Raw genomic sequence first — 25,099 nt, 5'->3', positions numbered from 1 at the left:
AATCCTTATAAAGTCACAGATTGAAATACATCAATGAATATTAGTAAGCTTGTGGAGACTTTCATCCTCTACTGTGTTTGAAGAACAACCAGACTGCCCGTGTGGCACAGCCAGTGAGCACAGTCAGTGGCACTGCCCGTGTGGCACAGCCAGGTACCAGGTTTTTAGGAAGGAATTCCTTCTGGAGAGCACAGTATGCTATTATCTTAAGAACAAAGTGACAGCAAGAGAACACTGGCAAGCTCCCACCCTGGTCCCTGTTATGCTGAGCCAGCAGCAGGGGTGAGACTGAGCCGAAGCAGGGCAGGACAAAACAATGCCACACTCACTTGGAAGTTAGTGAGACCACGTAGGAATCTGTCCCATAGATAGTGGAAGACTTGTTGTTCTTTGTATTTGCTAAACGAACCTGAGAAAGAGAAAATGAGCAGTGCTGCGGTCATCAGTAGAATGTGGATCTCCCCCAGTGTAAGTGATGCTCCCAGAGGTTTCCTTGTTCACTATCACGGAAAGAAATCACAGGAAGCTCACTGACTCCCAGTATGTTATAGAAGAGGAATAGCTGGAGTCACGTTCCTACATTTCTAGAAAAGTTTGGATCCAAAAGATCCAAGAGATCCAGTAGAACCTCCAGGGACTAACTGTGAACCAGAAAATTTGAGTCCACAGTGTAATCCCTCTGTTGCTGTTACTGGGGCACCCAGGGATGGCTCCTACCCCTCAGCACAGCCACTGGCAGACCCTGACAGCCCCCACAAGGGAAAGAAAGTCACACAAACAACAAGTTTCTCTACCTTTCCTTCAGCAAGACCAAAGACAATAATATTCTCTGCCGGCCACAATAAGCAGGTCACAGCACTCTGCAAAGGAGGAGGTGAAAAGAGAGGTGAGAGCTCCACCCTACCCAGCTCCCTGCCCCACTGCCACCTAAAACAGTTCATGAACAGACACTGTTCAGGCAGGACAGATGGGGCATGTGGACAGGCCTTACACTAGCTGAAGATACTGGACAAACCTTACTTCATGCTGAAGCTCAAACTAGACAAAAGAGAGCTGGGGCAAAGTAACTGAGCACAGGAGGACTATGGGAGGGCAAGAAAGTTACAGGGATGTGTTCAGTTTGGAGCTCTTTTGTGAGTACTACTTAGTGAGCAGTGCTTGGCTTGCCACATGCTATTGGTGAATGTATAAAATCATGGCTGTTTTAAAAGGTTTTTTGCAACAAGTATAAAATATAAAAATTATTTCACTGTGACAACTTCTGTAATAGCTATGAGAACACTTGTCCATTGGATCTTTATTTGATGAATAAGAAATAGTGTTTATTTTTTCATTGACGAGTAAGATGGTTATTAGATGCTCCAAGCGGGCCAGGTAGAAACAGGCTCATTAAATCCAAACTAAAGGTATTCTCAAAACCTGAGGTGGAGTCAGAATGAACAAAGCTGACCACAAAATCCAACTGTAAGAGAGGGCCAAGAAAGTTTAGGAAAGCCCTTCACATCAACCCTGCAGAACTTCAGTCAGTAAGAAGGATGGTGTTTGCCAACAGCACCAGCCTCACTGGCTCTCTGTCCATTTTAAGCACGTGGGACTGCTTAAGATACATTTCAGCATTTGTTCATTCCTCATTTATTTATCTCATCTTCCATCCCTGCTCTGATCATTCACATCAGCAAACACAGCTACAATCAGACAGCAAAATGTCTCAAGGTAACCAAACTGTTCACAATTTAAATGACCAAGACCCATTTTCATTACCCCTGTTTCCCAGGAATTTGTGTTTCCCCCATTATCTGTCAGGCTTATTTTCCACTCTAACACAACAGAAGCTTGGGAACAAGCCTCACACAGTGGTGATGTGGTCATTGTTTGTCCTCCTGGCCCTCTGCAGGAGGCTTGGCTTGCCAGTGTGAGCACACACTGGGATCACTGTGTGTGTGAGAGGGCCCAGAGGCAGGAGAGGGAAAAGACTCAATAAATGACCTCTCATATTCACTGAACATTTCAAAAATTTGTAAATAACAGTACTTAGTTACAGGAGAAAGCCAGACACAGTAGTAAACCCCCAGACAAACAGCATCAGAAAAAAATAAAGGATTTAATGTGTTACAAATGATAGAAAAGGCATGGGGAAATGAGAAATGAGAGAAAAAAAATACAGAATTTCTACATTAAGAATACAAAATCCTGTACATGTGCCCTGCACAGCATCTGAGCTTGTGAGAGGTGAGCAGACCCCCCTGGGCTGGCAGCTGGAGGGGCAGGCAGCAAGCAGCACACAAGGAAAGAGCTCTGCAGGGAGGCTAAATGTGCCCACACCTGGGATGGCCACCCTGCTCAGCAAAGGGACAAATGGACACCAAGGCCCTGTTGCTATCTTTTCCTCATGACACTATTCTCATGACCACTCAGTGCAGCAGCTCAACTGCAGACAAAACAGAGGCTGAGCAGCAAGCAGCTTTCCTGCCACAGACACAGAACTCCCCAGGCTCCCTGCAGCAGTCAGAGCAGCCACAGGGGCAGGCCATGACCCAACCCTGAGATGAAAGCTTTCCAACCAGAGGCTGAGGCCACCCTTCACCTGAGAGACAGCTTGAGAAAGCCTGGCACAGACTCCAGCAACTCCACCCGGAGCAGCTCTGTCTATGTCTTCTGAGATTTGGACATGAAGGATGATTCCTCCTACCTTCTACCCTGCAGAGAACTTTCTTGGTGACACAGAGACTATGTGGTGATGGCACTTCCCTGGAAAGCCTGGGGCAGCTGCTGGACTTTTGCCTCTGAAGGCAGAAGCAGTCAGTGCACTGTATTTTCTCACTCTGATGGCTTTCTGTGCAAGGAATTCATAACACCTTTGCCTTTTCCAGCCAGATCTCAGGGCAAGCCTTGGCAAACACCTACTGGGCAGGCTGCTCTGTGACACAGGCAGGCCAGGCCAGAGCAGCACAACACAGAGGTGGCCAAGGAGCAAACCGGGCGGAAATCATAAACCTGAGGCAATTGAGCATGTGGAAATTGCACAGTTTGAATTCTGCACACTTTACATTTTGCTTAATAAGGCATCTTGGAGTTTAGAACTGCAAACCTGGGAAAAATAGTTGGGCTCTGAGTGTTGCATATCTTTCCCTTTCAACTCCCTTAAAACAGTCTGTCCATTGATGCCTAAAGTAGTCCCTAAAGTTTTGTAACTCACTGCATTGATCGTTCAACAATTTAGTCCATTGTACCCAGGCATTAGGACACCTCTGAAGCTTGATGAGCAATATGTGCCTCAGAATTTAGAGATTCTTTAAAGGCCAAGTACAGTTTGGCCAAGTACACCTGTGACTATGAGCAGAGAGACCTCTCATTGTCTTTTCCTACACATGCTGGAGAAAATGAAGTAAAACAGAAGTCTGGGTCTCACCGTTTGGATGAACTTGTTGCATATCACCTTCTTGTCACCCCTACAGAAAAACAGAAACAAAAATTACTATCAGCAACCCTAAACATTCTGATCACCCTACTGTTTATACCCAGTCTGGTTTGATATTGCCAAACACAGTCCATTGAAATCTTGTGTGCTGCTAGTCTATCACAACTTTAGGCAAAAAACCAAAAAAGACCCCTAGAGTTCATCAGGAGCTTCCAAACTCCTGATGAACTGCCCTTCTGAGTACCGTTAGCACAACTCCTGCCAGCAGATGAGGCTGCACTGGGCCAGATGCGTGCCATTGCTGCACAGCTGCGACACATGATGGCAACACTGGCTCCAGCTAGCTGCATGCACAGCCCGAGCTCCATAAGGGCCCTGCCGAGGAAACCTCACCTGCTGCTCCCCATGGACACCTGTATGGCTCCCTGGGGCCGGGTGATGGGCACTGCAGCGTGTGCCAGGGTGAGGATCAGGCTAAGAACGGAGCATGCTGGACCCCACTGCACACTCACCACTCCTCGCCGATCCTGTACACATAGACAACGTTGTCCGTCTGCCCGATGGCCAGTTTAGTGGAGTCCGGGGAGAAGGCCATGCCTTTGACCACGTAGCTCTTCCTGCCGTACTGCAGAGAGGCTCGGTGTGACTGTGGGGAGGCTGCCCCTGCCTGCCCCAGCGCTGCCCGGCCCATGCCCGGCCCATGCCCGGCCCATGCCCAGGCCGGCCCGGCCCCGCTCACCTTGGCGTCCGCCGGCTTGGTGGAGAACTTGTCGCGCCGCTCGCCCTGCTCATCGTAGAGCAGCACCACGCGCTCCGCAGTGCACACGGCGAAGCGGGCACTGCTGGCGGACCAGGCCATGCAGGTCACCCGCGCCGTCCCATCCTGTGGGCAAACACGGCTCAGCGGGCACACACGGCTCAGCGGGCACACACAGGATGGCTCAGCGGGCACACAACGAGCCCCAGCGGGCACACACGGCTCGGTGGGCACACACGGCTCAGCGAGCCCCAGCAGGCACACACGGCTTAGCGGGCACACACCGAGCACCAGCGGGCACACAGCGAGCCCAGCGGGCACGCACGACTCAGCGGGCACACACAGCTCAGCGGGCACACACGGCTTAGCGGGCACACACCGAGCCCCAGCGGGCACACAGGGCTTAGCGGGCACACTCGGCTCAGCAGTCACACTACAGCCTCAGGGTCGCCGCTACGCGCCCCAGAGCGTCAGGGCCGCTCTGCCCGACCCGGCCTGGCCCGGCCCGCTCCCCCGCGGCCCGATCCCCCCCAGCCCGGCCCTGTCCGACCTGAGGGGCCAGCAGGGTCCGCACGTGCCGCAGCTGCATCGCGCCCTCCGCCGGGCCCGGGCCCGGGCCGGTCCCACAGGGTCCCACGGGCCCGCTCCGCCGCCGCCGCCGCCGCGGAGCCCGCCTCGCCCCGCCCCCGCTGCCGTGGCAACGCCGCCGCCTCCGCCGCGCTGACGCGAGCGCGTCGAGCCCGCGAGACCGGCCCCCCGCGCACCGGCAGGGCTCGGCTCGGCTCGGCTCGGCTCGAACTCGCGGGACCGGCCCCCCGCGCACCGGCAGGGATCGGCTCGGCTCGGCTCGATCCCGCGGGACCGGCCCCCCGCGCACCGGCAGGGATCGGCTCGGCTCGGCTCGAACTCGCGGGACCGGCCCCCCGCGCACCGGCAGGGATCGGCTCGGCTCGGCTCGATCCCGCGGGACCGGCCCCCCGCGCACCGGCAGGGATCGGCTCGGCTCGGCTCGAGCCCGCGGGACCGGCCCCCGCACACCGGGAGGGATCGGCTCGGCTCGGCTCGATCCCGGCTCCGCCATGGAGGCGCTGCGGGCGGCGGGGCGCGCCGTGCTGCGGAGCCCGCGCCTCGCCCGGCACGGTCTGGGTCTCCGCCGGCGGCGCAGTGAGTGCGGACGGGTGCGGGCGCGGGGCCGGAGCCGGGCATCGCTCCGGGCGGGGAGCCCGCAGCTCGGCGCAGTCGGGCTCGGAATGGGGCCCCTGCCTGCTGCCGGGCAGTCGGAGGGGCCGGGAGGGCTGGGGGCCGGAGCGGCCGTAGCGGCAGTCGGTGCAGTCGGGTTAGTCGGGTCAGTCGGGTTAGGGGAGCGGGGGTGCGGCCGCAGGGGCCGGAGCGCTGCCGGCCGGGGCACCGAGCGCTGCCGCTCCTGGCCGAGCTCTCCCTGCCCCGCTCCCCGCGCTGGCGCCTCCTGCCCCACTTGTGAATCGAGGCCGCCCGCGCCGGGGGCTGGCGGGCCTGGGCGGCCGTGCCAGGCGCTGGAACACGCTGCACTGCCCCGGGGAGCTCCTCGGGCGCCTCGGGCTGCCACGCCTGGCTCTGTGCCAGCGTGCCAGGCCAGCCCCTGCTCTCTGCGGCCTGGCAGGGTCCGAGACCGACCCATGACACTTGCCTGGAAGCGTTCAAGGCTGGGTTGGACGGGACTTGGAGCAAGCTGGTCTAGTGGAAGGTGTCCTGCCTGCGGGAGTGATACTGGATAGACTTTAATGTCCTTTCCCACCCAAACTGTTCCATGATTCCATAACCCTGTGACCCTGCAGGTACCCTGTGGCACAGCAGGGCTGTGTTTGGCTGTTCTCAGCAGCTGCCCAAGGCTTTGCTGGAGCACCAGCACTTGCCCTGGCAGGCCTGGTATACATGGACTGTCCTCAGAGTCTGGAGTGACACAGGGTCCTAGTGCCCAGGGTGGAGGTCACTGGTGCCTGCATGGCACCAGGCAGCCTCCCTGATAGTTGTCACTTGCGGAAGAGTATGCTGTGCAAATAAGGTCTCCTGATTTCCCTGTGGGTTCAGATTATTCCAATTACGAGTTGGACCCTTCTGCAAGTGTGCCAGTAATTCTCAGGGAGCAAATCCCAGGGAAGAGGTGAAAATAACCCTGAAAAGTATTAGCTTAGTGTGAACAGTACATACTTTGGCAATTCCCATCTCTTTCTTAACAAAGCATCTGTGATGTAGTTGCTCCCCAGTCACCCCAGCTGGGACCACAAGTGCTGACTGAGCTGCCCCTGCCCTGGCACCCTGCTGCTGCAGATGAGATGCCAAGGGGTTTGGCTTTGCTTACAGTGGGCCAACCTGAGGATTTTGATCTGAGCGTGGCAGTGAATGCTGCTGCTCTTCAGGTGTGCCAGCAACTCAGGTGGCTGAAATGAATGCACTACAGAGAACATTTTGTTTGTAATGAAACAGGTGAGACCCAGGAACGCAAGGTTTTTGCATAGAGCAGCCCTGTGCAGATATGCAGGAGCTGTCTGTCAGTGCTGACAGAGCCTGGACTTCCAGGGCTAGAGGACTAAAGCTTCAAGGGTGAACCGCCCACTCCTTCTGTTCCTCTTATAAGAGTGTCACAGAGCCAGGAGAGTCTCCTGCTGAGGGCAGAAAGCAACACTGCTGCTGGATCCATGGGTGGGGTGACTCTGGCAGGACTAGCTGTGGGGCTGCTGGCACATGGCTTCTATCTAAGGGCTTTTGTCTTTGCAGAGCTTCCTGAGAGCTGGGCCGATATGCAGGAGCCACTGCTTGAGGGGATGTGCTTCACCCTCAAGTATCTGGGCATGACGCTGGTAGAAAAACCAAAAGGAGAAGACATGGCTGCTGCTGCCATCCGCAGGATCGTGGCCACGGTGAGACCCTGGGCCCTGGTGTGTGGGGTCAGAGCCCAGCCCCTGCACAGGGAAGTGTCTGTGACCTAGCCCTGAGCTCCAGTGAGGGGCTGTGCCCTTCCCAAGAGGAGGGTGGCATGCAGGAGGCTGCTGGTGTCTGCCTGTGTGCTGTAGGGAAGCTGTCCTCCTGCAGGACAGCCACCTGCTCCCACACCTGGACCTGGCTGGGAGCAGAGCTGTGCCTGCCACAGCAAGGACAGAAGGGTGAAGGACTGGGAGGAGTGGGGTCTGTCCCTCCCTCTGTGTGTGGCAGTAGGTGAACAGGTTTGAAGAGTGTTCTGTGCAGGGCATGCCTGATTGCCAGGCTCTGCTGTCCCATCCTACAGCAGGAGCCCTTGCAGCAAATATCCAAGTGAGTGGTCCTGTGCAGAGTCTGTGGGGCTCCTTCCAGCAAGGGGCTGAGGTGAAGACCCTTGCCAGGTTTGCAGAGATTGCTGGTGTTTTTCCACTGCCAGGCACGGGTTGGAGCTCGCAAGTTTCAGAAGGTGATTCTGACAGTGTCTCCAAGGGGCATCTCACTGCAGGATGCAGACACTAAGGAGATGGTGGAGAACATCTCCATCTACAGGTGGGCATGTCACGGTATGGGCTGGGTGTTCCCCAGCAGCCAGCTGAAGACTGATGGGAATTTGAGAAGCCAGGGAGGGCTGGGCCTTGTGTCAGCAGTACCTTCAAGCTTAGGTCTTGGCTCCTTGAGGCCTGTGCCCTCTCTGCTGTGCTCCCAGCACTGCCTGAGGCTGAGTGTAGGCAGGGTCCTGGGTGCTCTTGAGTTCATCATCTTCCTGTGCCCTGCCTCTCTATTCTGGCATTCAGCAGGATTGTGAGGCTTGCGATTGGAAAGCCCCACAGTTAGGACAGGACTGCATGTCTGCCTCCACTGCCATGGTTCCACCCTTCTGGCTGCAGCTTATTAGACAGGCTAAAGGCATTTGCTGTGAGAACTGATGTTGATTTCTCCTGCTGCCACTTGTCCTTTGGCTGGGTTGGGTGTCTGTGGGTGCTGGGTGTAAGGGGCAGCAAGTGTGCAGTCTGGTGGCCAAATGGGGAGCAGAGACAGGACATCTCTGCCTGGCCCCCAGCTGTGTCCTGGGAGGCAATCGCCCACCCTTCTGTGCTCCTCTTGTCCCAGTGCTTGAATTCACACACTGGGTGGAGCTGGCCATCAGAAAGCTGCAGGGCACTCGGGGATGGCACAGGAGGGAGTGCCTGTGGATGCAGTGATGTCCTACCTACTGCAGGCACCAGGCAGCCTCTGGCCCTTGCTGGGGGCTTGGCCTGCCTCGTCAGCTTGGGCAGGTGAAAGCCTCAGGTTGTCAGCAGTGCTTGCTGATGTCCTGGGAGGGCAGCAGAAGTGCCATGCCAGCATCTGACAGCTCCTTTCTGCCCACAGGATCTCCTACTGCACAACAGACAAGCTGCAGAACAAAGTCTTTGCTTATGTCGCCCAGAGCCAGGAGAGCGGGGCACTGGAGTGCCATGCCTTCCTCTCACCCAAGAAGAAGATTGTAAGCACTCACCTTCTGCTCTTGGCTCCATGAGGTGTGGGTGGGAGCAAGGTCCTGCTTTCTTCCGCTTCAGCGAGAGAAGGGGAGAGCCTCAGCTGGGTTTGGAGCCAGGGATCAGGTGTGCTCACGTGCTGCACAGGCAGGCAGTGAGCAAAAGGGCTTTCCTGTCCCAGCTCCTGAGGGTCTGCTCTTGGGGGTGCTGGCCCCCAGGGGCAGACAGACACAGAACTGAGCTCTGGCCTTCCATCTGAATGTTACCCTGCATTGATGGCCCAGGTGGAAGCAGGCATTCCCTCTCTTTCATGTACACAGGCCCAGGCTGTGACTCTGACTGTGGCCCAGGCCTTTCAGATGGCATTGGATCTCTGGGAAGCAGCACATGCAGGTAGGAGGAATTTCTCAGATGTATCTCACTGCATAGCTCTGGAATCAGTGTCTCTGGTGAAACACACCAGGCAGGGAGAATGTTGTCCCTATGGTGGTGTTCTCTGCCATTCCCCCATCTTCAGCTGGGCTGGGAGGTGTAGCTGCTCTCTATGCTGAGCTGCTGTGCATGGCCTGAGCTGTAGCCCAGCTCAGGGCTGCTGGTACCTGGCCTGAGCAGTGCCCCCTCACCTTTGTTTGCACCCTCCTGCAAGCACAGCAGGGATTCCTTGTTCCTCACCCACAGTCCTGCCTGTACATTCCCAGCTGGGCTTTCTGCAGGTTGCAGGCACTAACTCTGCTGCTTTTGCCCCGTGCCAGGCTCTAGGCAGGATCAGCCCCTTCACCCTTCATGTGTCTTGGAGAGCAGTGAGGCCAGCAGAGCCCGTGAGCCGGCCCCCCCAGGGAGAGCTCCCTTCACACACCACTTTGGGGTACAGTATGTGCAAGTCAGGCCCGTGCTGAGGGCTGTCTGCAATTAGGGCAGGGACAGAGTGCCCCTCTGCAGCTCCCTGCTCCTCCCAGAGCCCTGCTGATACCTGCACAGTCCCTGTCGCACGTGGCAGTCTGATGTGAGGAGGTGCACTGTGCTCACACAGGGGCAGTTCCTTGGTTGGTGTCTGTGCTCCAGGAGCTCTGCTGTCAGGCCCAGCACTGCTGCAGCCTCAGCCCTGCTCTGCTGGCCCTGTCACACAGGGACCTGGCACCTGGGCTGCACACTTGGTGTCATGGCTAGGATAAGAGCTGCCTCTGAAGGAGAGGACCCTTGGATCATCATCCTGCCAGCCTGGGCTAAGGCTCAGCCCAGCCCATCTACACTGCACCTCCTGCATGGCCACAGCACTTGGAGCATTGTCATACTGGTCTCACTACATCCCTGTATGGGAACTTCTGGATGCTTGGTCCTTGGCCTCATGCTTCCAGTGTGAGTCCAGCCTGGCAGTGCTTGGGGTTGTAGCTGTGCACAGCCTGGTGGTCTCTGCCTGCCCCTCCAGCTGCAGGGTGTGCCCACCCACCACCCACCACTGTCCCTGGGCAGAGGTGCACTGTATCAGCAGCTCTGTCAGCATGGTCCATGCTCACACTTGTGTTTGGGGCTTTGCACCTGGAGGGGATGTAGGATGAGCTGTAGCCTGTCTGTCCTTGTGTGCCTGAGCCCAGAGGGTTCTAGCAACCCAGCACTCCAGTCTGTCCCTCACTGCTTGTGGGAAACCTTTGTACTGTGCCTGGTAGTGACTGTCTTGTGCAGGGGCCCAGCCTCACTCCTGGCAGAGACCTCCCTGTGCAATGGCATGTCATGGTGGGTTTTTGTTTGTTTGCTTGCCAGGAGGAGGAAGAGGAGGAGGAAGATGATAATGTCAGTGAAACCTTGTCTGGGTAGGTGGTGAGCTGCTGCTTGTATTCAGGGATCTCTCTGATGAAGCCTGTCTTGTCTCCTTCTCTGTGCCCCGTGCAAGGGGAGCTGCTCGGGCCGTGGGCATGGTGGGATCATGGAGGAGAGCTGCATGGAACCAAGGGGGAAGCTTCCTGGTATTTCTCTGCCTCTATCCGCTGAGAGCTCGAGTGAACAGAGGGTTGAGTGGTGGAGGAACAGACCATGCAGTCCAGCTTTTGCAGCAGAGATTTGGGGTACAGATGCTGGCCCCCAGAATGCACCCAGAGATGTTTCTTACTCTGTTTCTGCCAGTCTTTGATGAGGCCAGCCTGTCCAGACATGCCTCTCACAGGGGACTCATTTGTCCCTCTTCTCTCACTGATTTCCCTGGGGGTTGGACCTGGATGGAGGCTGGGTCATGCTGACTTCTGCGTGGACTGGGGCTGTGGACTGAGCTTGATGGTGTGTGTGCTGTGCTGGGGAGGAGCTGATGGAACAGTCCAGCAGCAGAGGATTAACCTGCAGGTCTGCAGACCTGTGGGTGGTGGGCCTGTGGGTGAGGCCTGTGGGTCTGCAGGCCTGTGGGTGAGGCTCATTCCATCATGGCTGTTCTCCATGTACATGCAGTGGGCACCCAGCTGGGTCTGGCATGTCTGAGCTTGGCTTGAGCCAGTGTCAGCCGGGAGCCAGTGTGTGCACAGGCGGGAGCTGTATGTGTAGCCCAATGAAACACAGCCCTTTGGACATGGAGCTCCTGATGGGAAGGAGATATGGCTTTGCAATCTCGGGACAGGCTGACCTGGGAGGAGAGTTTGGTAGCAAAGGGGCTTAGGGCCTTCTGCACCCCCAGTGCCTGCTGCTGCTGTGCCATTCCTGCCGTGCCAGGGCTGTGAGCATGCTGTGTCTCTCAGGAGGCCATGCTTGGGGTATGATGGATGCTGTGTTCTCTTCCAAAGCAGCATGGAGGAGCTGGGGAGGGGACTCCACAGCCCAGCAGGTAAGTTTCTTCAGTGCTGCACTGGCTCATCCCCCAGCATGTCCTCTGTAAGGCAAGGTGGGGCTGATGCTCGCCTGGGAACATCTGCTTCCCTTTGCAGGCTGTGCTGGGCTCCCAGCTGTACACCTTATGGTGCGTGTCTTCCTTTCTCTCCCTTTTCAGGATTAATACCTCTTGTGCCCCCATCGAGCTCTCCTCGGGCACAGCTGCTGTGCTGCCACCTGGGGCCACCCCCGCACAGCTGGACGGGGCTGGGAGGGGCTGGAGGCTCCCCCAGCACCGGCACCAGGACTGCTGGCCCGAGTGCTCCCCTGGGCTAAGCCAAACCTCTGCAACAACAGACCAGCCACTCAGGATTCACCCTGTGCCTGCACCTGGGCCAGCCAGTGCCTGCCGCCGCCCTGGCACCGCCCTGCTGGCACGGGGGCTGCTGGCACTGCTGCCATGGAGTGCACAGCCTGCAGCACCTGCTCCTCGTCCTGTGCCGCCTGCATGAACCGCCTGGAGCTGCAGCTGCTCCCAGCTGGGGCGGGGCAGCCATGCTCCTTGCTCTGCCCACTGCCAGGCCGTGCAGGCTGCCCTGCATGCTCTGAGCCTGCCTGATGCAGGCAGTGTACACCCTCAGGGAGCAAAAGCTCTTGGCCTGGAGCAGTGTGTGATGAAGGCCTTTTCCCTGCAGTTCAGCCCCACACTCTCTCACAAGTGAAATGACCTGGTTTTTAAAGGAAAGCTGCTCTGCCTTTAGAGAGAAATAAACTGAGTTTTTTACTGTTGTCATTTGGATTTGGGTGCTGGATAGGCACCATGCATAAGCATGCAGGGCACTGTGTCTCCTGCACTCTGTGGTGAGGGTTGCTGTGCCCCAAGCTCATGGAGCCTGAACTCCCACATCTTCCTTGGCTGCAAGCCCTGAGGGAGCAGTTCCTCCTTGTACTGAGGGCTGCCAGGGCCCAGGGTGCCTTGTGACTTGGGAAGAGCAGGTTCAGGCTGTGCTGCCCTGGTGTCTTGAGCACCTGTGAATGTCACCTGTACTGACAGGAGTTGATGCTGACCACACTGAGGTCAGGGCAGGCACAAGCCCTTGTGTGCCAGCTGCTCTGAAGTGTCTCTGCCCTGCTGCACCCCAGCTGTGCCCTACAGAGGCAAGCCACGGGCTTGGTTTCCTTCCCAGATGGCGCAGGGGAGGCTGCAGCATGTCTGGTTTCTTTGGCAAGTGCCAGCTTGCAGCTGTGTTCTGGCCAAGCCCATCACTGCTGGGTTCCTGACACATCTCTGCACAGCTGCCCCTCCCAGCTGGTGGCACTGAGAGCTCAGCCCAGCTGGGCACTGCTGGCTGGCTGCAGCTGGGGTGGCAGGGCCAGGCTCCCAGCAAGTGCCATAGGCACTGGGGAGGCCTGGGGTGCCATGGTCCACTCAGGAGCTGTGCATGGTTTGTTTCACTTGAGGTTTTGCATATTGAATGTGGTGTCATGCCTTTCTCCCTCACCTGGTAGTACAGAGCAACATGTAACTTGTCAGGGTGAGCAGGTCATTGTCAGGCCCTCAGCTTCCAGCACTCCTTTCTGCACTTCCCTGCCCTCCTGCACAGCCATAGTCTGAGAAGAAGTGGTGAGTTGGGGTTTGGTTTGGGGTTTTTTTGTTGGGTTGGTTTTTTTTGGTTTGTTGGTTTTTTGGGTTTTTTAGAGGCAAAGAGCTTTTTCCTCAACAACAAACCCTGATTTTACATTTAATGTCAGAATTGTGTTCCTTTTTTAATTTGGTCAAAACCTCTGCATTTTGATGGTTTTTTGTGCCTGCCCTAGTTCCTCACCTCTGCTACACAGTCTGACCCTTTGTGATTCTTTGTGTGTGCCTCTGGCCTGGCTAAAAAATCTCATGATAGCAGGCATGTCTGCTATGACTTTCCAAGATAGAACTTCTAAACATTTTCCAGGGCACTAGAACATTCTTAAAACTCTTGTATTTCCCTGACAGCCCTAGTTTTTCTAATGTACCTCCTTACTAAAAGCTAGCAGGCAAAACAAGGTGTTCATGTCTCCGGAGCTGTGGCCATGCTCCCTGCAGCCCAGGTCACAGTCCAGCAGCAGCTGCATCCCACTACCATGGTGCTGTTGCTCCTCAGGTACCCCTCTCCTCACCTGAGCAGGGAGCAGCCTGTCGGGCTCAGACCCTGTCCCCCTTCTCGGCCCTGCTGCTGGGATGTGTCTGCTCTCTGCAGAGAAGCAGCCACGATGTCCCCTCAGTGGGACAGCCTGCGGCTGCTCCAGCAGCACCACAGGGCCCAGCCTGCAGCAGCAGCAGCAGCAGCTCTCCCTCAAGGGCCAGGGGGGGTGCGAGGTGACCATGGAGGACCTCCAGCTCTTTCACAGCATGCAGGAGCAGATCTCTTATGGGCTAGGACACACACATTCAAGAACTTTTACGTGCATGGACACACACAGAGACCTGAAGCTCTGATGCTGCCTTTGAGCCAGGATGCTTTTATTGAAAAGACCCTGCCACAGGAGTTGCTTATCCTGTCCCTTCCCCACCTAGTCCTGCAGCAGGAGCTGAGTAGCACCTGGAAGGAAAAGTCCTGAAAGTGCTTTTACTAGGAGATTTATTCCTGGAAGACACTGGATCCTGTGATGCTTGAGTCCAGGGCTGCAGAGCCTGTCTGTGGCAGGCTGCAAAGCAGAGCATGGAGGGCGAGCAGCAGCCAGGGCAGCAGGGAGCTTCCTCGTTTCACCCCATTCCCTCCAACTGAGACCTTGCAGGCCTCACCGTTTTGTCTCCTCCAGGCAGCACAGGCACCATGCTGCTCAGAAAATTCTTTGCAGCTCCCCTCAGGCAGCCTGAATGTGCCAGCACCGAGCCCTTGTGGGGACACAGCGCAGCCACAGCCATGCCCTGACAGTGCCCGCTCCCCCTGCCCTGCACTGCCTGCCCTGCTGCAGGCTCTGCGGGCTGCCAGGCACTGTGACAGCACCAGCCCCTCATTGTCCCTCGTGTCTTTGTCCTCTGCAGTAGACAGAGAATTTGAAGGCCCTGCACAGCCGTGACAGGGTACAGCAGAGCCCTGTTCTCCAGCAGCAATCCACTCATCCTCGGAGCTGGCTGGGCCCAGCCCCACAGACAAACCAAACCCTCCTACAGGCCGCAGCTCTCCCAGCAGTGCTGGGCAGTGCCTGCACCGCCCTGCTCCTGCAGCCCCGGGGCGCTGAGGGGAGCAGCTCCTGCTCTCTGCAGCAGCCCCAAGGCCAAACGGGCAGCTGAGAGCAAGATCTGCCCCTGCCCCACAGCCATGCAGTGCCTCAGCTGCAGCCCGGGCCTAGGCCGAGGCGGTGCACAGGGCCGTGGGCTCCCCTCAGGCCCCTGCCTCAGCCCGTCGGCTCCCCCTGGCTCCCTCCCACCCATCCTTATGGTCATGCTTCCCCCGGAGGGGAGGAGGGCTGGGTGGGACGGGCAGAGCCACGCTCTGCATGCATGGCTGGGAGCCGGCTCCATGCTCATCCGCAGACAGGTGCCCTCAGGAAAGCGGGAGTTCTGGTACGTGGATCGTCGCATGCTGAGTTCCAGGCGGCGCGCCTGGTGCTGCCTCTTCTTCCAAGGCCTGCTGTGGCTCTGGCAGGACACCCAAGATCCCAGACGGCAGAGCTGGTGTTGCACTTACACCTCAATGATATTGACCGAGGGAGATTTCTTCTATGAGAGAAAAATCTGCTTTAAGAACCTGCTTTGCTGCACCTCTGGGATCACACCCAATGTCAGAGCCCCTCAGCCTGCAGCAGGCATCAAGACCAGCAGACCTCAGCAGAGCAGGGTCAGTTTGGAGTAGGGATCCAAGAGGAGAGATCTCCTAGCAAAGGGTAATCAGCAAGCTGAAAAATCTGGAGGGGAACTGGGGATTTCAAGTCCAAACAGGAAGTTTCTGCTCCTGACATCTGCTGGAAACCAAGATGTGGATTCAGTGGGGCAGTCAGTCAACACAGTGAGGGGAGTTCCCACCCTTGACAGAGGCAGCAGATGAAACACAAGCAACACCCTAACATATGGTCCCATTAGAGCATTTGGGCTATAAATCACTGTCTTTGGCAGGTAACAAAGGGAGAAATGTCAGGTGCTGAGGGAACAGCCAGACGAAGGTACTGCTCCCTCCCCATCCACAGCCTGGCACAGCACTTCATCAGTGTGAGGAAGGGGCTCTGCAATGACTTGTGTGCTGATGACTCAGAGCCAGCTGCAGTGAAGGCAGAAAGGGAGCAGTGACAGACCAGTGCAGGAACCATGAGAACAGCTGCCTAGCGTGTCCATTTGTCCGTGTGTGCAGGAGAGGTGCAGTCTTGGAGGGGCATGATGAAGGCTCTGTTACAGTCAGAGGTCAGGTACCACCCTGCAGTGCAAGAGCCATCCCAGCTGTTACACACCTTGTTGTCTCTTCCAGTGTTTCTCCTGCAATCACCCATGGGGTATACACACTGCCCCAGAGACCAGGGCTCACTGAACCCTAAAAGTCCTCAGTCTTTGGGGTGAGAGCACAAGCTGGGGCGTTTCCATTCCTGGAGAGAGGCAGACTCTGTGCAGGCTGCAAGCCCCAGCAGACAGGCAGCCCCGTGCCACCCCTGCTGGCAGCCCTCCCCACTCACCTTGCTCCGCAGCAGCCCTCCGCTCGGCCGCTCTGGCGTGCTGTGCTCTGAGGAGGGCTTTGTCTTCTCCTTGTTGTTGTTGGAGTCATTATCCTTGATGATATCATACTGTCTGCAGAACAGGGCGATCACCGCTGCCCAAAGACACACTGCATGAAGGATCCCTCGCAGTGCCTGCCTGTCTGCCCTCCCCACAGCATCCCAGCTGCAGGGCAGGTGTGCCCAGGGCTCCTTGGGGTGCTGCAAACCCACACCCCCACCTGCATCAGCCTGCACCACCCCAGGTACCTCTGCACGTGCGGCCAGGCCAGCTTCCTTGGGCAGATGGGCACGGATGTGGCTAAGGCCATTGGGCCACACGTGAGGTGCTCAGCACTCACCAAAGGCAGATGCTGAGGCACTCAAACAGGGACAGTGAAGTCGATGGGCAGCTGTGTGGCTTTTGGAGTGCCTCACTAAAGTTACTGAGCTGGTGCTTGTGACCCTCACAAAAGCCAGCCCTTGTCTATGCAAACTGGCTGTGGGGTCAGTCCCTCTGTAATGCTTTCACAGTGTGCATCCCAAGTAGCATGTCCCACACCTGGGAACCCTGGGCACAGGAGTCTGGAGCAATGGCCCCAGGGGTGACCATGCTGGACTCACTCATCCCCAGTGTGTGTGTGGTAACACACAGGCACACACAGACTGGGCCTGCCTCCTCCCAGCTGGTACACATCAACCTGGGCCAGGTGTAAACTACCAGCAGTCATCTTGCATTTTTTTCCCAGTGCCCTAGGAAAGTGTCAAGGCCAGGGCAACAAGAAATTTCTGCAAGATGCCACTACAAAATCCACATTTACTGGGGAGGGAGTGGGGGATCAATGACTTCCCATTCACAGCAGCTGTATGTGACAAGTCAGGAGCTGACTTACCTCCTAGGCTGCCATGCTCCCAGGGCAGCCCCTGCCTGCACTGGCTCTTGCTGTGCTATACAGGAGCAAAGCACCCACTCTGCAGCTTTAGCAGACTGAGGCACAGCGTCCACCAGCTAGTGAAGTACTGTTATCAGTCATGACATCTAAGGCCCAAGCAACTCAATGGTCACTGTCAGCTGGGATGCTCCCACCCTGTAATTCCAGGTCCCATTCTGTCTCCTGCTCTTCAACATACTCCAGGCCATTACTGCTGAGCAGTGCCTGTGGTTGCTCCTTTTACCCCAGCACCTACAGATTCTCAAGGGACTGATGAGGCAGGGTGCCAGACCCTCAGCAATGTGCCTCTGAACTCTCGTGAGCCACATCCTCTTTGTGAACCATGGACTGTAACTTTGCCTCAGCCCGCTAGAACGCTGCTTGTGGCACTCACCTGCCCACATGAGCAGCACAGCCACAATGATGATAATCTCGCCTGTCTGCAGCTGCCGGTCTTTGTCCAGCCCCTCCATGGTGATGTCACCTGCAGAGAACAGACCCCAAGCAGGGCTGGCAGCAGATACCCTCCCACTGTAGTGGGATTTGAGAAACCCAAAGCAGAGAAGCCCACCTCCCCCAAACAAGGAAGGGTGTGGGATGACATCCTGTATGGGGAGAAGACATGCATCCTGTGGCCTTCCTGGCTCAAATAGAACATCCTTGCTACAAAGGTAGTCAGGGATTCCAAGGCTTGTTTAGGTTCATGTAGGGACTGTGCAATGCCTTAAGGTCTCTCTCTACACAGCAAACAGGGTAGGTCAGGTCAGTTTAACACAGAAGTTCTGAGGAAAGGCAGCCATCTGCTTGCCCTGCCATACTCAGGACCCCTCTCATGGTTAGTGCTGGAGACAGAGTGCTGTGCCCTCCATGGGGCATCATCTCTCTTGGATTCCTGATGCTCTCTCATGGACCAGCATGCAGGCAACCCCAAGGCAACACAGACATGAGTAGCAAAGGAGACCATGACACTCTGTCATTTGTCCTTGGGCAGCCTGCAGACTGGGAGATCTGAGTGTCTGTTCAGTACTGGTTTCCTACAGGCAGCAGCTGGGCAGGCCCCAGCAGCTGTCCTGGCCAGTCTGCCTAGCTGAACAGGTGCCAAGACCTGAGACAGGAGGGCTGCAAACTACTTGGGGACATTAGCATGGACACACAGTCGACACGACAGCAGCCTGTACAGCCCTGTGTGTCCCCAGCAGCCTGCTGCTCAGTGCAGCACCTTCCTCACTGGTTGCAGAATCCCTGCCCATCTGCTGTACAGGCCTCCAGGTGTGGCCCCAGCAGCAGCACCTGGTCAGGCTGGAAGGAGGTGCCTCACCTTGGTTGGAGCTGTTGGAAGGCAGGCGGTCGGTCTCCTTCAGGGTGCGGAAGTGGACACGCTTGCTAGCCTGGCTCTCCCCATACAGGCCAATGCTCTGCACCTGGATGATGTAGTCAGCATCCTCTGCCAGGTCCCACAGCACACAGGCACGGTTGGTGGTGTTCACCTCCCGGATGAAGCGCTGCATCTGCCCATCCTGCCTCTGCCAGAGGGAAGAGCTGTCACCCCCAGGAGGCTGCTGCCAGCTGCACCAGGCACAGGCCCCCAGCTGCAGGGCTGTGCCTCACTCCTCCCTTCCCAGGCAACCATCCAGCCCAGGGTGGGCCACACTGGCCAGCACGGCCTATTCAGCATGCCTGCATGGCCTGAGAGCCAGACACCTCCTGGAGAAGCCACCATCACCCAGGGCTGCATAGGTGGAGCAAGGGAAGCAAAGAAGGGTTATGTCATGGCCAAAGCACCATCCTTACCTAGAGAAATCCCAGGGAAACTATTGGAGGGACTATACCCAATGCAGCCACAGTCTTCTGCCTTCCACCAGGATGGATGGCTCACGTGGGGCACCCTGGCAAGGGCTGCTCAGCAGCAGAGCTGTCCTTGGGCAAATGCCAGAGGAACCCCGGAGTGCAGCAAAAGGACTGACATAGGAGCATGCTGGTAATCAGTGTCCCCAGGCCCCTGGGAGAGATGCTGGATACCTGCTGTAGGATGGCGTAGCCGATGACCACATCTCCTTCTGGTACATCCCAGGAGACTGTGGCAGAGTTCGCCTTCAGCTGTGTCACAGTCACATTGACAGGGGACGGTGGCCTGTCTGGGTGAGCCAGGCATGGACCGTGGTGAGGCACAGGAAAGAGGCAAAAGAAGATGTCTCAGAACAGGCATGCGGCCCTGCACATCACCCTGGGGCCTCTCCCACACCTGCCAATGGCAGCACATTGGCTAGGGCTACAGGGACACCTTCCCTGGTGAACCTGGCCCCAGGAGATGAGTGGCACAGCAGATGGGGAAGCCTGAGCCCTGCCAGCAGCAACACATGCACAGCACGGTGCTTCCTGGGCTGGCAGGCAGTGCCCACTCTGTGCCTGAGGAGTGTGCAGGTGCAGAGCTCTGGGGCTGTCCCACAGATGGGCATGCCACAAATGCCTGGCGCACCACCCAGAACTGCGTAGGAAGCAGCCCAGACACAGGGATGATATATTGATTGCAACAGAAAAATGGGGCACCTTGGAATAGACACACTCTACACTCAATCTAGGCATCTCCTCTGCCCGGAATTACTCCTTGCTCCAGGGCATGGGAGAAGGCCAATGCCAAAGGCAGAGCTGGCTGTCCCAGTAATGCCTGGAAAATAGATCTTCCCAACAACTTTAAGAGTGAATATATAAGCAAACCTTTACTTGAAGGCTTTCAGGCACACAGTGTTGTGAAAATCGCACGTGGTATAGTAATGCTACAATTTTTGTAAGGTTAGTCAATTAGTGTACTTATCATATACTGTCCAATTAAAAGGTTAGTTGGTTAGGTAGTAATTCCTGGGGTCCTGCCCCACTGGAAGGAGTCCAGAAGTTTTTCTTGCCCCACTTTTGTTATGCCTGGTCCAGATTGTGATTGAAAAACACAACGTCCTTGTAGCTATCTCTCTTCTTGGAATTAGACTAAACAATATTTTTAGGAATGTATTTATAAGGTTAGCTTATTGTTCTTAAATGTGGGGAAGAAAGATAGGAAAAGTACTAGAAGCTACAACCATGCATTAACAATCTACATAGCCACAAAGACATGAAAAATATAAAACCCCAATAATCTTAGGCATCACCAGCAGTGCAGGGCCGTTGACTGCAAAGCTGGCAACAATGCTTGGCCATTGCTGTTCTATGGCAAGCTGACCTGACTGACCCATGGTCTGCACCATGGCCACTTTGAGATTTCACAGCACTGAGAGCACAACAGGATCCCACACAGTCCTGCACACAAAGCCAAGCTTTGTCTGGAAGTTAGACACAGGAGCACTTGAAAGACACTGAAGCTGCTGTTTGTGTGTTCCAACTCCCCACATCCAAGTCAGTGCCCTTCCACAAGCTGCCTGCATAGTAGCTAGGGCTACAGGGTCAGTGCTGTGATTTATATAGAAAAAGAGTTCCAGGAGGCACCTGAGAACAAGAGAAAGGACAACTATGACACCAGCAAAAACCCCAGTTACAGTGACTGCAAAAAAGGCAATTTTTGCAGGCCAGCTGTTTAAGTGCATTCATTCACATCTGAATATACCCAGCTTTGGATCAAACCAGAGGAAGGCTTGGTTCCCACTCTGAGAAATTCAGGCTTGTGGTCTGCCAGGGGCAATTAAAACAGAAAAGAGAGCCCAGAAAACGTGTTCTAAGAGAGACCTTGGGACTGAGTGTGTCTCCAGAAGTTTGACACACCACCAGAAGAGAGGGTTGCCAAAGATAAGGACACCACAGTGTTCTGATTATCTCCTTCAGAAAACGAGTCTGGAAAACTGGAAAGGATTCAAAGATACACTCAAACATTCTTTATCCCACAAAGAGTGTGTCTGTATAGAGTTTTGCCCGTGGGGATCTGCTTCATCACTAACCTATGAGAGGGAGGGAATCTCTACATAACCTATGAGAGGGAGGGAATCTCTAAGCCTTGTCTGCATGCACACCTTGCTTGCCTATGAGCCAACAGCAGAACAGGCTGAACAAAGCTGCAGACCCAGCCTTGTCCATTGCCTGCTGTAGATACTCTGTCAGCACAGGAGCTGAGCTTCCTGTAGATTAAATTAGAGAATCACTGTGGTCGGAAAAGACCTCCAAGATCATCAACTCCAACCTTTGACTGCATCACCCCATGCCCACAAAACCATATTGCAAAGTGTCATTTCTTGAACACTTCCAGGGGCGATGAATCCACCACTGTCCTGGACTGCCCGTCCAGTGCTTAACCACTCTTTCAGTGAAGGAATTGTTCCCAATATCCAATCTGAACCTGCCCTGGCACAGCTTGAGGCCATTTCCCCTTGTCCTGTTCCTGTTCTCTGGAAGCACAGCCTAACCTCCCCCCTGTCTCCACCATCCTGTCAAGGAGTTGCAGAGAATGAGAAGCCCCCCCCTTGAGCCTCCTTTTATCCAGTTTGAGTTCCCCCAGCTCCCTCAGCCACCCACGAGACCTGTGCCTCAGTCCCTTCCCCAGCTCTGTTCCCCTCCCTGGACACGCTCCAGACCCTCAATGTCTTTCTTGATGTGAGTGGCCAGGATTTGAGGTGCCTCAGCAGTGTCTAGCACGGGGGGAAAGTCACTGCCCTGCTCCTACTGCCACACTATTGCTGCCACAAGGAGGATGCTCTCAGCTTTCTTGACCAGATCACATTTAACTGCTGTCAACCAGCACCCCCAGGTTCTTTCTCACTGGGCCATTTTCCATCATTGTCTGGATTTTGGGGTCAGGCTGAGGTCGGGTCAGCTGCTCAGCCCACAGCTGAGTCCAGGAGCACCCTGTCAGCGTGCAAACAGCTGCCCCCTGCCTGGGCTGTGTCCCAGACACAGGCATTTCCAAGGGGGGCTCTATGGGGGGCTGCACATTTCTGCTTCTCTGCAAGAATAACAACACTTGTCCCAGGTTACCACTAGTTAGGTTGCTAGCTAGGTTTTGCTAGCAGACATAACGGGGTCAGAACAGCCCAAGAATCCAGGGGTGGAGACTGGTCCAAGATTGATTTGGTCTGCACCAGCCAGTATGTGCCCAAAGCACTCTTGGGCATGGACAAGCCAGAAAACCATTCCTCATCAGTAGCACTGACGTGCTTCCCTCTTTGGAACTCGTGAGTTTAATACCATGGATATGAGCAGACCCTGCCAGCTGGCCTCGGGACAAGAACAGGACATTGTGCTTCACAGGATACATCCATAGTAATGAATTAGGTGTAGGTGGTTGTTTTTTTTTTTTAACACATTTTAAAAGTCCTGAATATGCGTGATGGGGGCAGTTTGACTACCAACCTCTAAGTGTACGTGAGGAAATTAAAGATGGGGTCTGACATCTCTGCGACATAGGAGTTTGTGGATGGAGTTTGTCGCAGCTGTCCAGCTCTGCTCAAGAATTTTCTAGGCTTCTGTGAGGTGTTCAGCCTGTCCCAGATGAGGTTTTCAAACTGGGGCTGCTGCCCAGGGACTGAGTCACTTGATGATTTGAGAACAACGGTACTGCACCAATCCACAAGCCATTCTGCCGAGTCCACATGGGTGTGACAAGTGCTCCAGCTGTATTTAGCCAGAGTTTGCACAGGCCCTGTGCAGGGACTGTCACTCACCAGCAGCAGAAGGGTGAGAGGACATGGGGGCATAGCGGAGCCACCACACACATGGCTTGTCAATGCACCACACCCCACGCACCTGAGCACACCTGGTGCACACCCAGGCCAGCAGGGCCTGTGTGACAGGACACCTGGTGTCCAGGCTACAGCTCTGCATTACAACAACCAGCGTGCCTTGATCAGTTTGATGCTGAATGAACTGCAGAAAATACACTTCTGAGCACATGGGATTTGCACATCCGTCAGGAAGAGATAAGACAAGAAGCCTCAGAAGTCAAAACGTGGGAAGTTCACCCTAGATACACAGAGCAGTGTCTAATCCAAATCACCTCCGCTCTGGAGAGAGACTGGGAGAATGGGAGAACTGAGGTTTTTCACCCCGGAGAGAATGCTCTGGTAAGATATTGGAGCACTTTCCAGTGCCTAAAGGGGCTCCAAGAGAACTGGAGAGGGACTTTGGACAAAGTGACAGGACAAGAAGGGGATGGCTTTTCACTGACAGAGGCCAGGGTTAGATGGGATATTGGAAAGAAGTTGTTCCCTGTGTGGGTGGTGAGATCCTGGCACAGGCTGTCCAGAGAAGCTGCGGCTGCCCCTGGATCCCTGAAAGTCCTCAAGGCCAGGCTGGATGGGGCTTGGAGCACCTCGGTGTAGTGGAAGCTGCCATTGCCCATACCAAGGGGGTGGAATGAGATGGGCTTTAAGGTCCCTACCAAACCACACCATCCCAGGATTCTATGAAATTCAAGATGACACCTCAAAGCTGTTTTAAGGCCTCCAAAGGACAAAGCTTTGTGTATAATCCCCACATTGCATCTAATACTGTTCAGCCTGTTCTGCAGCTGAGATCAGAGCAGTTTGGTGCCAAAGCTGTTGCCATAAAGGTCTGTGAATGCAAGGGCACCAAAAAGCATGCTCTCTGAAGCCAACACATCCTGGCTATAAAGTCAAGATGCTGCTGGGCTCTCTGGGAAAAGTGTGCCACTGTTTATCTCAATGCATTAACTGCTAATAATTCTACATCACTGATAAATGATCCAGCTTCACTTTTTATTGAAGCCATATTACAAAAGGGGGACCCCCACAGAAAGCACAGTCACTAACTTAAGGCCTGGCACAGGATTTGTGCTGTCTGCACAGCAGCATGCTCCTTTTGGGCCTGATGAAGGGGTGGGAAGAGCTGGGCTGTGTACAGGAGCTAGCAGCACGGCAGCCTGTGCTGGATAGGGATGGCCAGAGGGCACTGGGAGGGATGGGTGGTGGGCAGCTGGACATGGGACCAGATATGCCATGCATCCCAGCTCCATGGGTCAGCAAAGGGGCCGGACAGATATCCTTCCTGAGGGATGCTGGCACAAGTGGTGCTGCAGAGGCATGAGGGATGGGGCACGTCTCCACCGGTGCCCTCGCCGTCCTGCTGTGATCCGGAGAGTGGGCCACCCTGCCCCCCGGCCCATGCCCTTGGGGCTGCCGCTCAAGGGCACCCAGATGTTTGCCCAACTTACTGCTGCAGCAGGGAGTAAGCACCAGACTGCACATCTAAAAATAAGTGGCCCCTTTTTAACACTCCTGACTGCATCTCTTCCTGAATCCGTCAGTACGTGTTTTGCAACACGGCAGAATGTAGCAGAACACGTCCGGTACTCGCAATTCGATTTCTCAGCGACCTGTCGAGGGGCAAACAGACAGCAGGAAGCGGCTGCTGACAGAGGCCACCCCGGCGAGTCAAAGGACACAAGGACAGCGGTACCTCGGGTGCGCGGAGCTCGATGTTCCAGCAAACACCGGCAGCAAGGGACAGGATCCCCGCCATCCGGCCGGCCCCAGCCCGCCGCAGCCCGGAGTGTCCGTGCCCGGGGCAGGAGCTCCCTCGGGGCAGAGCGCCCGTTTCCAGCCCCGGGAGCCCCGGGAAGGGCAGCGCGGCAGCGGCCGCCCCGGGGAGGGGACTCGGAGGCCGCGGGGTGCCCGAGGAGCCCTCGGGGATCGCGGCAAAGGCCACGCCGGGAATGCAGAGAGGCCGGCGGGGGCGTGCGGCGATGACCGCAGCCCCCGGGGTGTCCGGCACGGTGTCCCCGGCCGGCACGGTGTCCCCGCCCGGCAGCCCCGGTGCCCTCCCGGCCCGGCCGTACTTACTGGCTCGCACGAAGCACAGGTCGCAGCCGAAGAGCACCAGCACCGGGCTGATCATCGCCGAGACGCGGGCCATGGCGGCGGGGGCTGCGGCCCGGCCGGGCGCGGCCCTGGCACCGGCCCGGCTCCCTGCACCGCGGGACGGAGCGGGGCCGAGCCCCGGCCGCAGCACGGGGGGGCGGAACGGCCGCCGGGCCCGGCCCGCCCCCGAGCGGCACCGCGGCGGCTCCGGCACCGCGGCGGCTCCGGCGCCGCCTCTCGGCCGTGTCCCGGAGCGGCCGGCACCGCCCCCAGCCCCCCGCCGTACCCCGGCACCGCCGGTACCGCCCCTGCCCTATCAGCGG

General features: G+C 56.4%; 3 protein-coding genes across 8 annotated transcripts in view; 1 reads left to right on the top strand and 2 right to left on the bottom strand.

Moving 5' to 3' along the window:
- Window positions 1-4,810, bottom strand: part of IFT172 (intraflagellar transport 172) — a 39,437-nt gene extending 34,627 nt beyond the window's left edge. For all 3 annotated transcript variants that reach the window (XR_009114243.1, XM_058020073.1, XM_058020074.1), the window contains exons 1-6: window positions 4,726-4,810; window positions 4,158-4,301; window positions 3,931-4,043; window positions 3,410-3,449; window positions 795-860; window positions 330-409 (exon numbers count right to left, since the gene is read on the bottom strand). Coding sequence is in view for 2 of the 3 variants with exons in the window: in XM_058020073.1 (XP_057876056.1) it covers window positions 330-409; window positions 795-860; window positions 3,410-3,449; window positions 3,931-4,043; window positions 4,158-4,301; window positions 4,726-4,764 (482 nt within the window). In the remaining variant the exon portion in view is untranslated. The remainder of the gene's footprint in view (window positions 1-329; window positions 410-794; window positions 861-3,409; window positions 3,450-3,930; window positions 4,044-4,157; window positions 4,302-4,725) is intronic.
- Window positions 4,811-5,254: 444 nt separating this feature from the next.
- On the top strand, window positions 5,255-12,166 carry LOC131080946 (low density lipoprotein receptor adapter protein 1-like). Of its 3 annotated transcripts, none has more exons than XM_058019727.1 (9): window positions 5,255-5,339; window positions 6,930-7,072; window positions 7,567-7,679; window positions 8,502-8,616; window positions 8,929-9,001; window positions 9,361-9,473; window positions 10,367-10,416; window positions 11,374-11,411; window positions 11,574-11,815. In XM_058019727.1, exons 1-9 carry the CDS (start codon window positions 5,255-5,257, stop codon window positions 11,729-11,731), a joined length of 888 nt encoding a protein of 295 aa, XP_057875710.1. In that variant the 3' UTR covers window positions 11,732-11,815. The 3 variants fall into 3 exon arrangements, with proteins under 3 accessions (XP_057875710.1, XP_057875709.1, XP_057875708.1); XM_058019726.1 differs by having other exon boundaries at window positions 11,371-11,411; XM_058019725.1 differs by lacking the exon at window positions 11,374-11,411 and having other exon boundaries at window positions 11,574-12,166.
- Window positions 12,167-13,865: 1,699 nt separating this feature from the next.
- FNDC4 (fibronectin type III domain containing 4) lies at window positions 13,866-24,875 on the bottom strand. Of its 2 annotated transcripts, none has more exons than XM_058019728.1 (6): window positions 24,759-24,875; window positions 19,006-19,121; window positions 18,305-18,509; window positions 17,381-17,470; window positions 16,037-16,170; window positions 13,866-15,095 (listed from the first exon to the last, which is right to left on the bottom strand). In XM_058019728.1, exons 1-6 carry the CDS (start codon window positions 24,829-24,831, stop codon window positions 15,060-15,062), a joined length of 654 nt encoding a protein of 217 aa, XP_057875711.1. In that variant the 5' UTR covers window positions 24,832-24,875; the 3' UTR covers window positions 13,866-15,059. The 2 variants fall into 2 exon arrangements, with proteins under 2 accessions (XP_057875711.1, XP_057875712.1); XM_058019729.1 differs by having other exon boundaries at window positions 13,866-15,092.
- Window positions 24,876-25,099: the final 224 nt, after the last annotated feature.

The sequence above is a fragment of the Melospiza georgiana genome, chromosome 3 (genome assembly GCF_028018845.1).
Source record: "Melospiza georgiana isolate bMelGeo1 chromosome 3, bMelGeo1.pri, whole genome shotgun sequence".
NCBI lineage: Eukaryota > Metazoa > Chordata > Aves > Passeriformes > Passerellidae > Melospiza > Melospiza georgiana.
This window is presented reverse-complemented; position numbering and strand designations above follow the sequence as displayed.

Bases quoted from the DNA above. Each gene is read 5' to 3' on its own strand.
- LOC131080946 (XM_058019725.1), top strand. From the start codon at position 5,255: ATGGAGGCGCTGCGGGCGGCGGGGCGCGCCGTGCTGCGGAGCCCGCGC. The intron at 5,340-6,929 runs GTGAGTGCGGAC...TTGTCTTTGCAG, and splicing joins GGGTCTCCGCCGGCGGCGCA to AGCTTCCTGAGAGCTGGGCC. The intron at 7,073-7,566 runs GTGAGACCCTGG...TTCCACTGCCAG, and splicing joins TCCGCAGGATCGTGGCCACG to GCACGGGTTGGAGCTCGCAA.
- FNDC4 (XM_058019728.1), bottom strand. From the start codon at position 24,831: ATGGCCCGCGTCTCGGCGATGATCAGCCCGGTGCTGGTGCTCTTCGGC. The intron at 19,122-24,758 runs GTAAGTACGGCC...TGGCTCACCCAG, and splicing joins CCTGTGCTTCGTGCGAGCCA to ACAGGCCACCGTCCCCTGTC. The intron at 17,471-18,304 runs GTGAGGCACCTC...TGTTCTCTGCAG, and splicing joins TTCCAACAGCTCCAACCAAG to GTGACATCACCATGGAGGGG.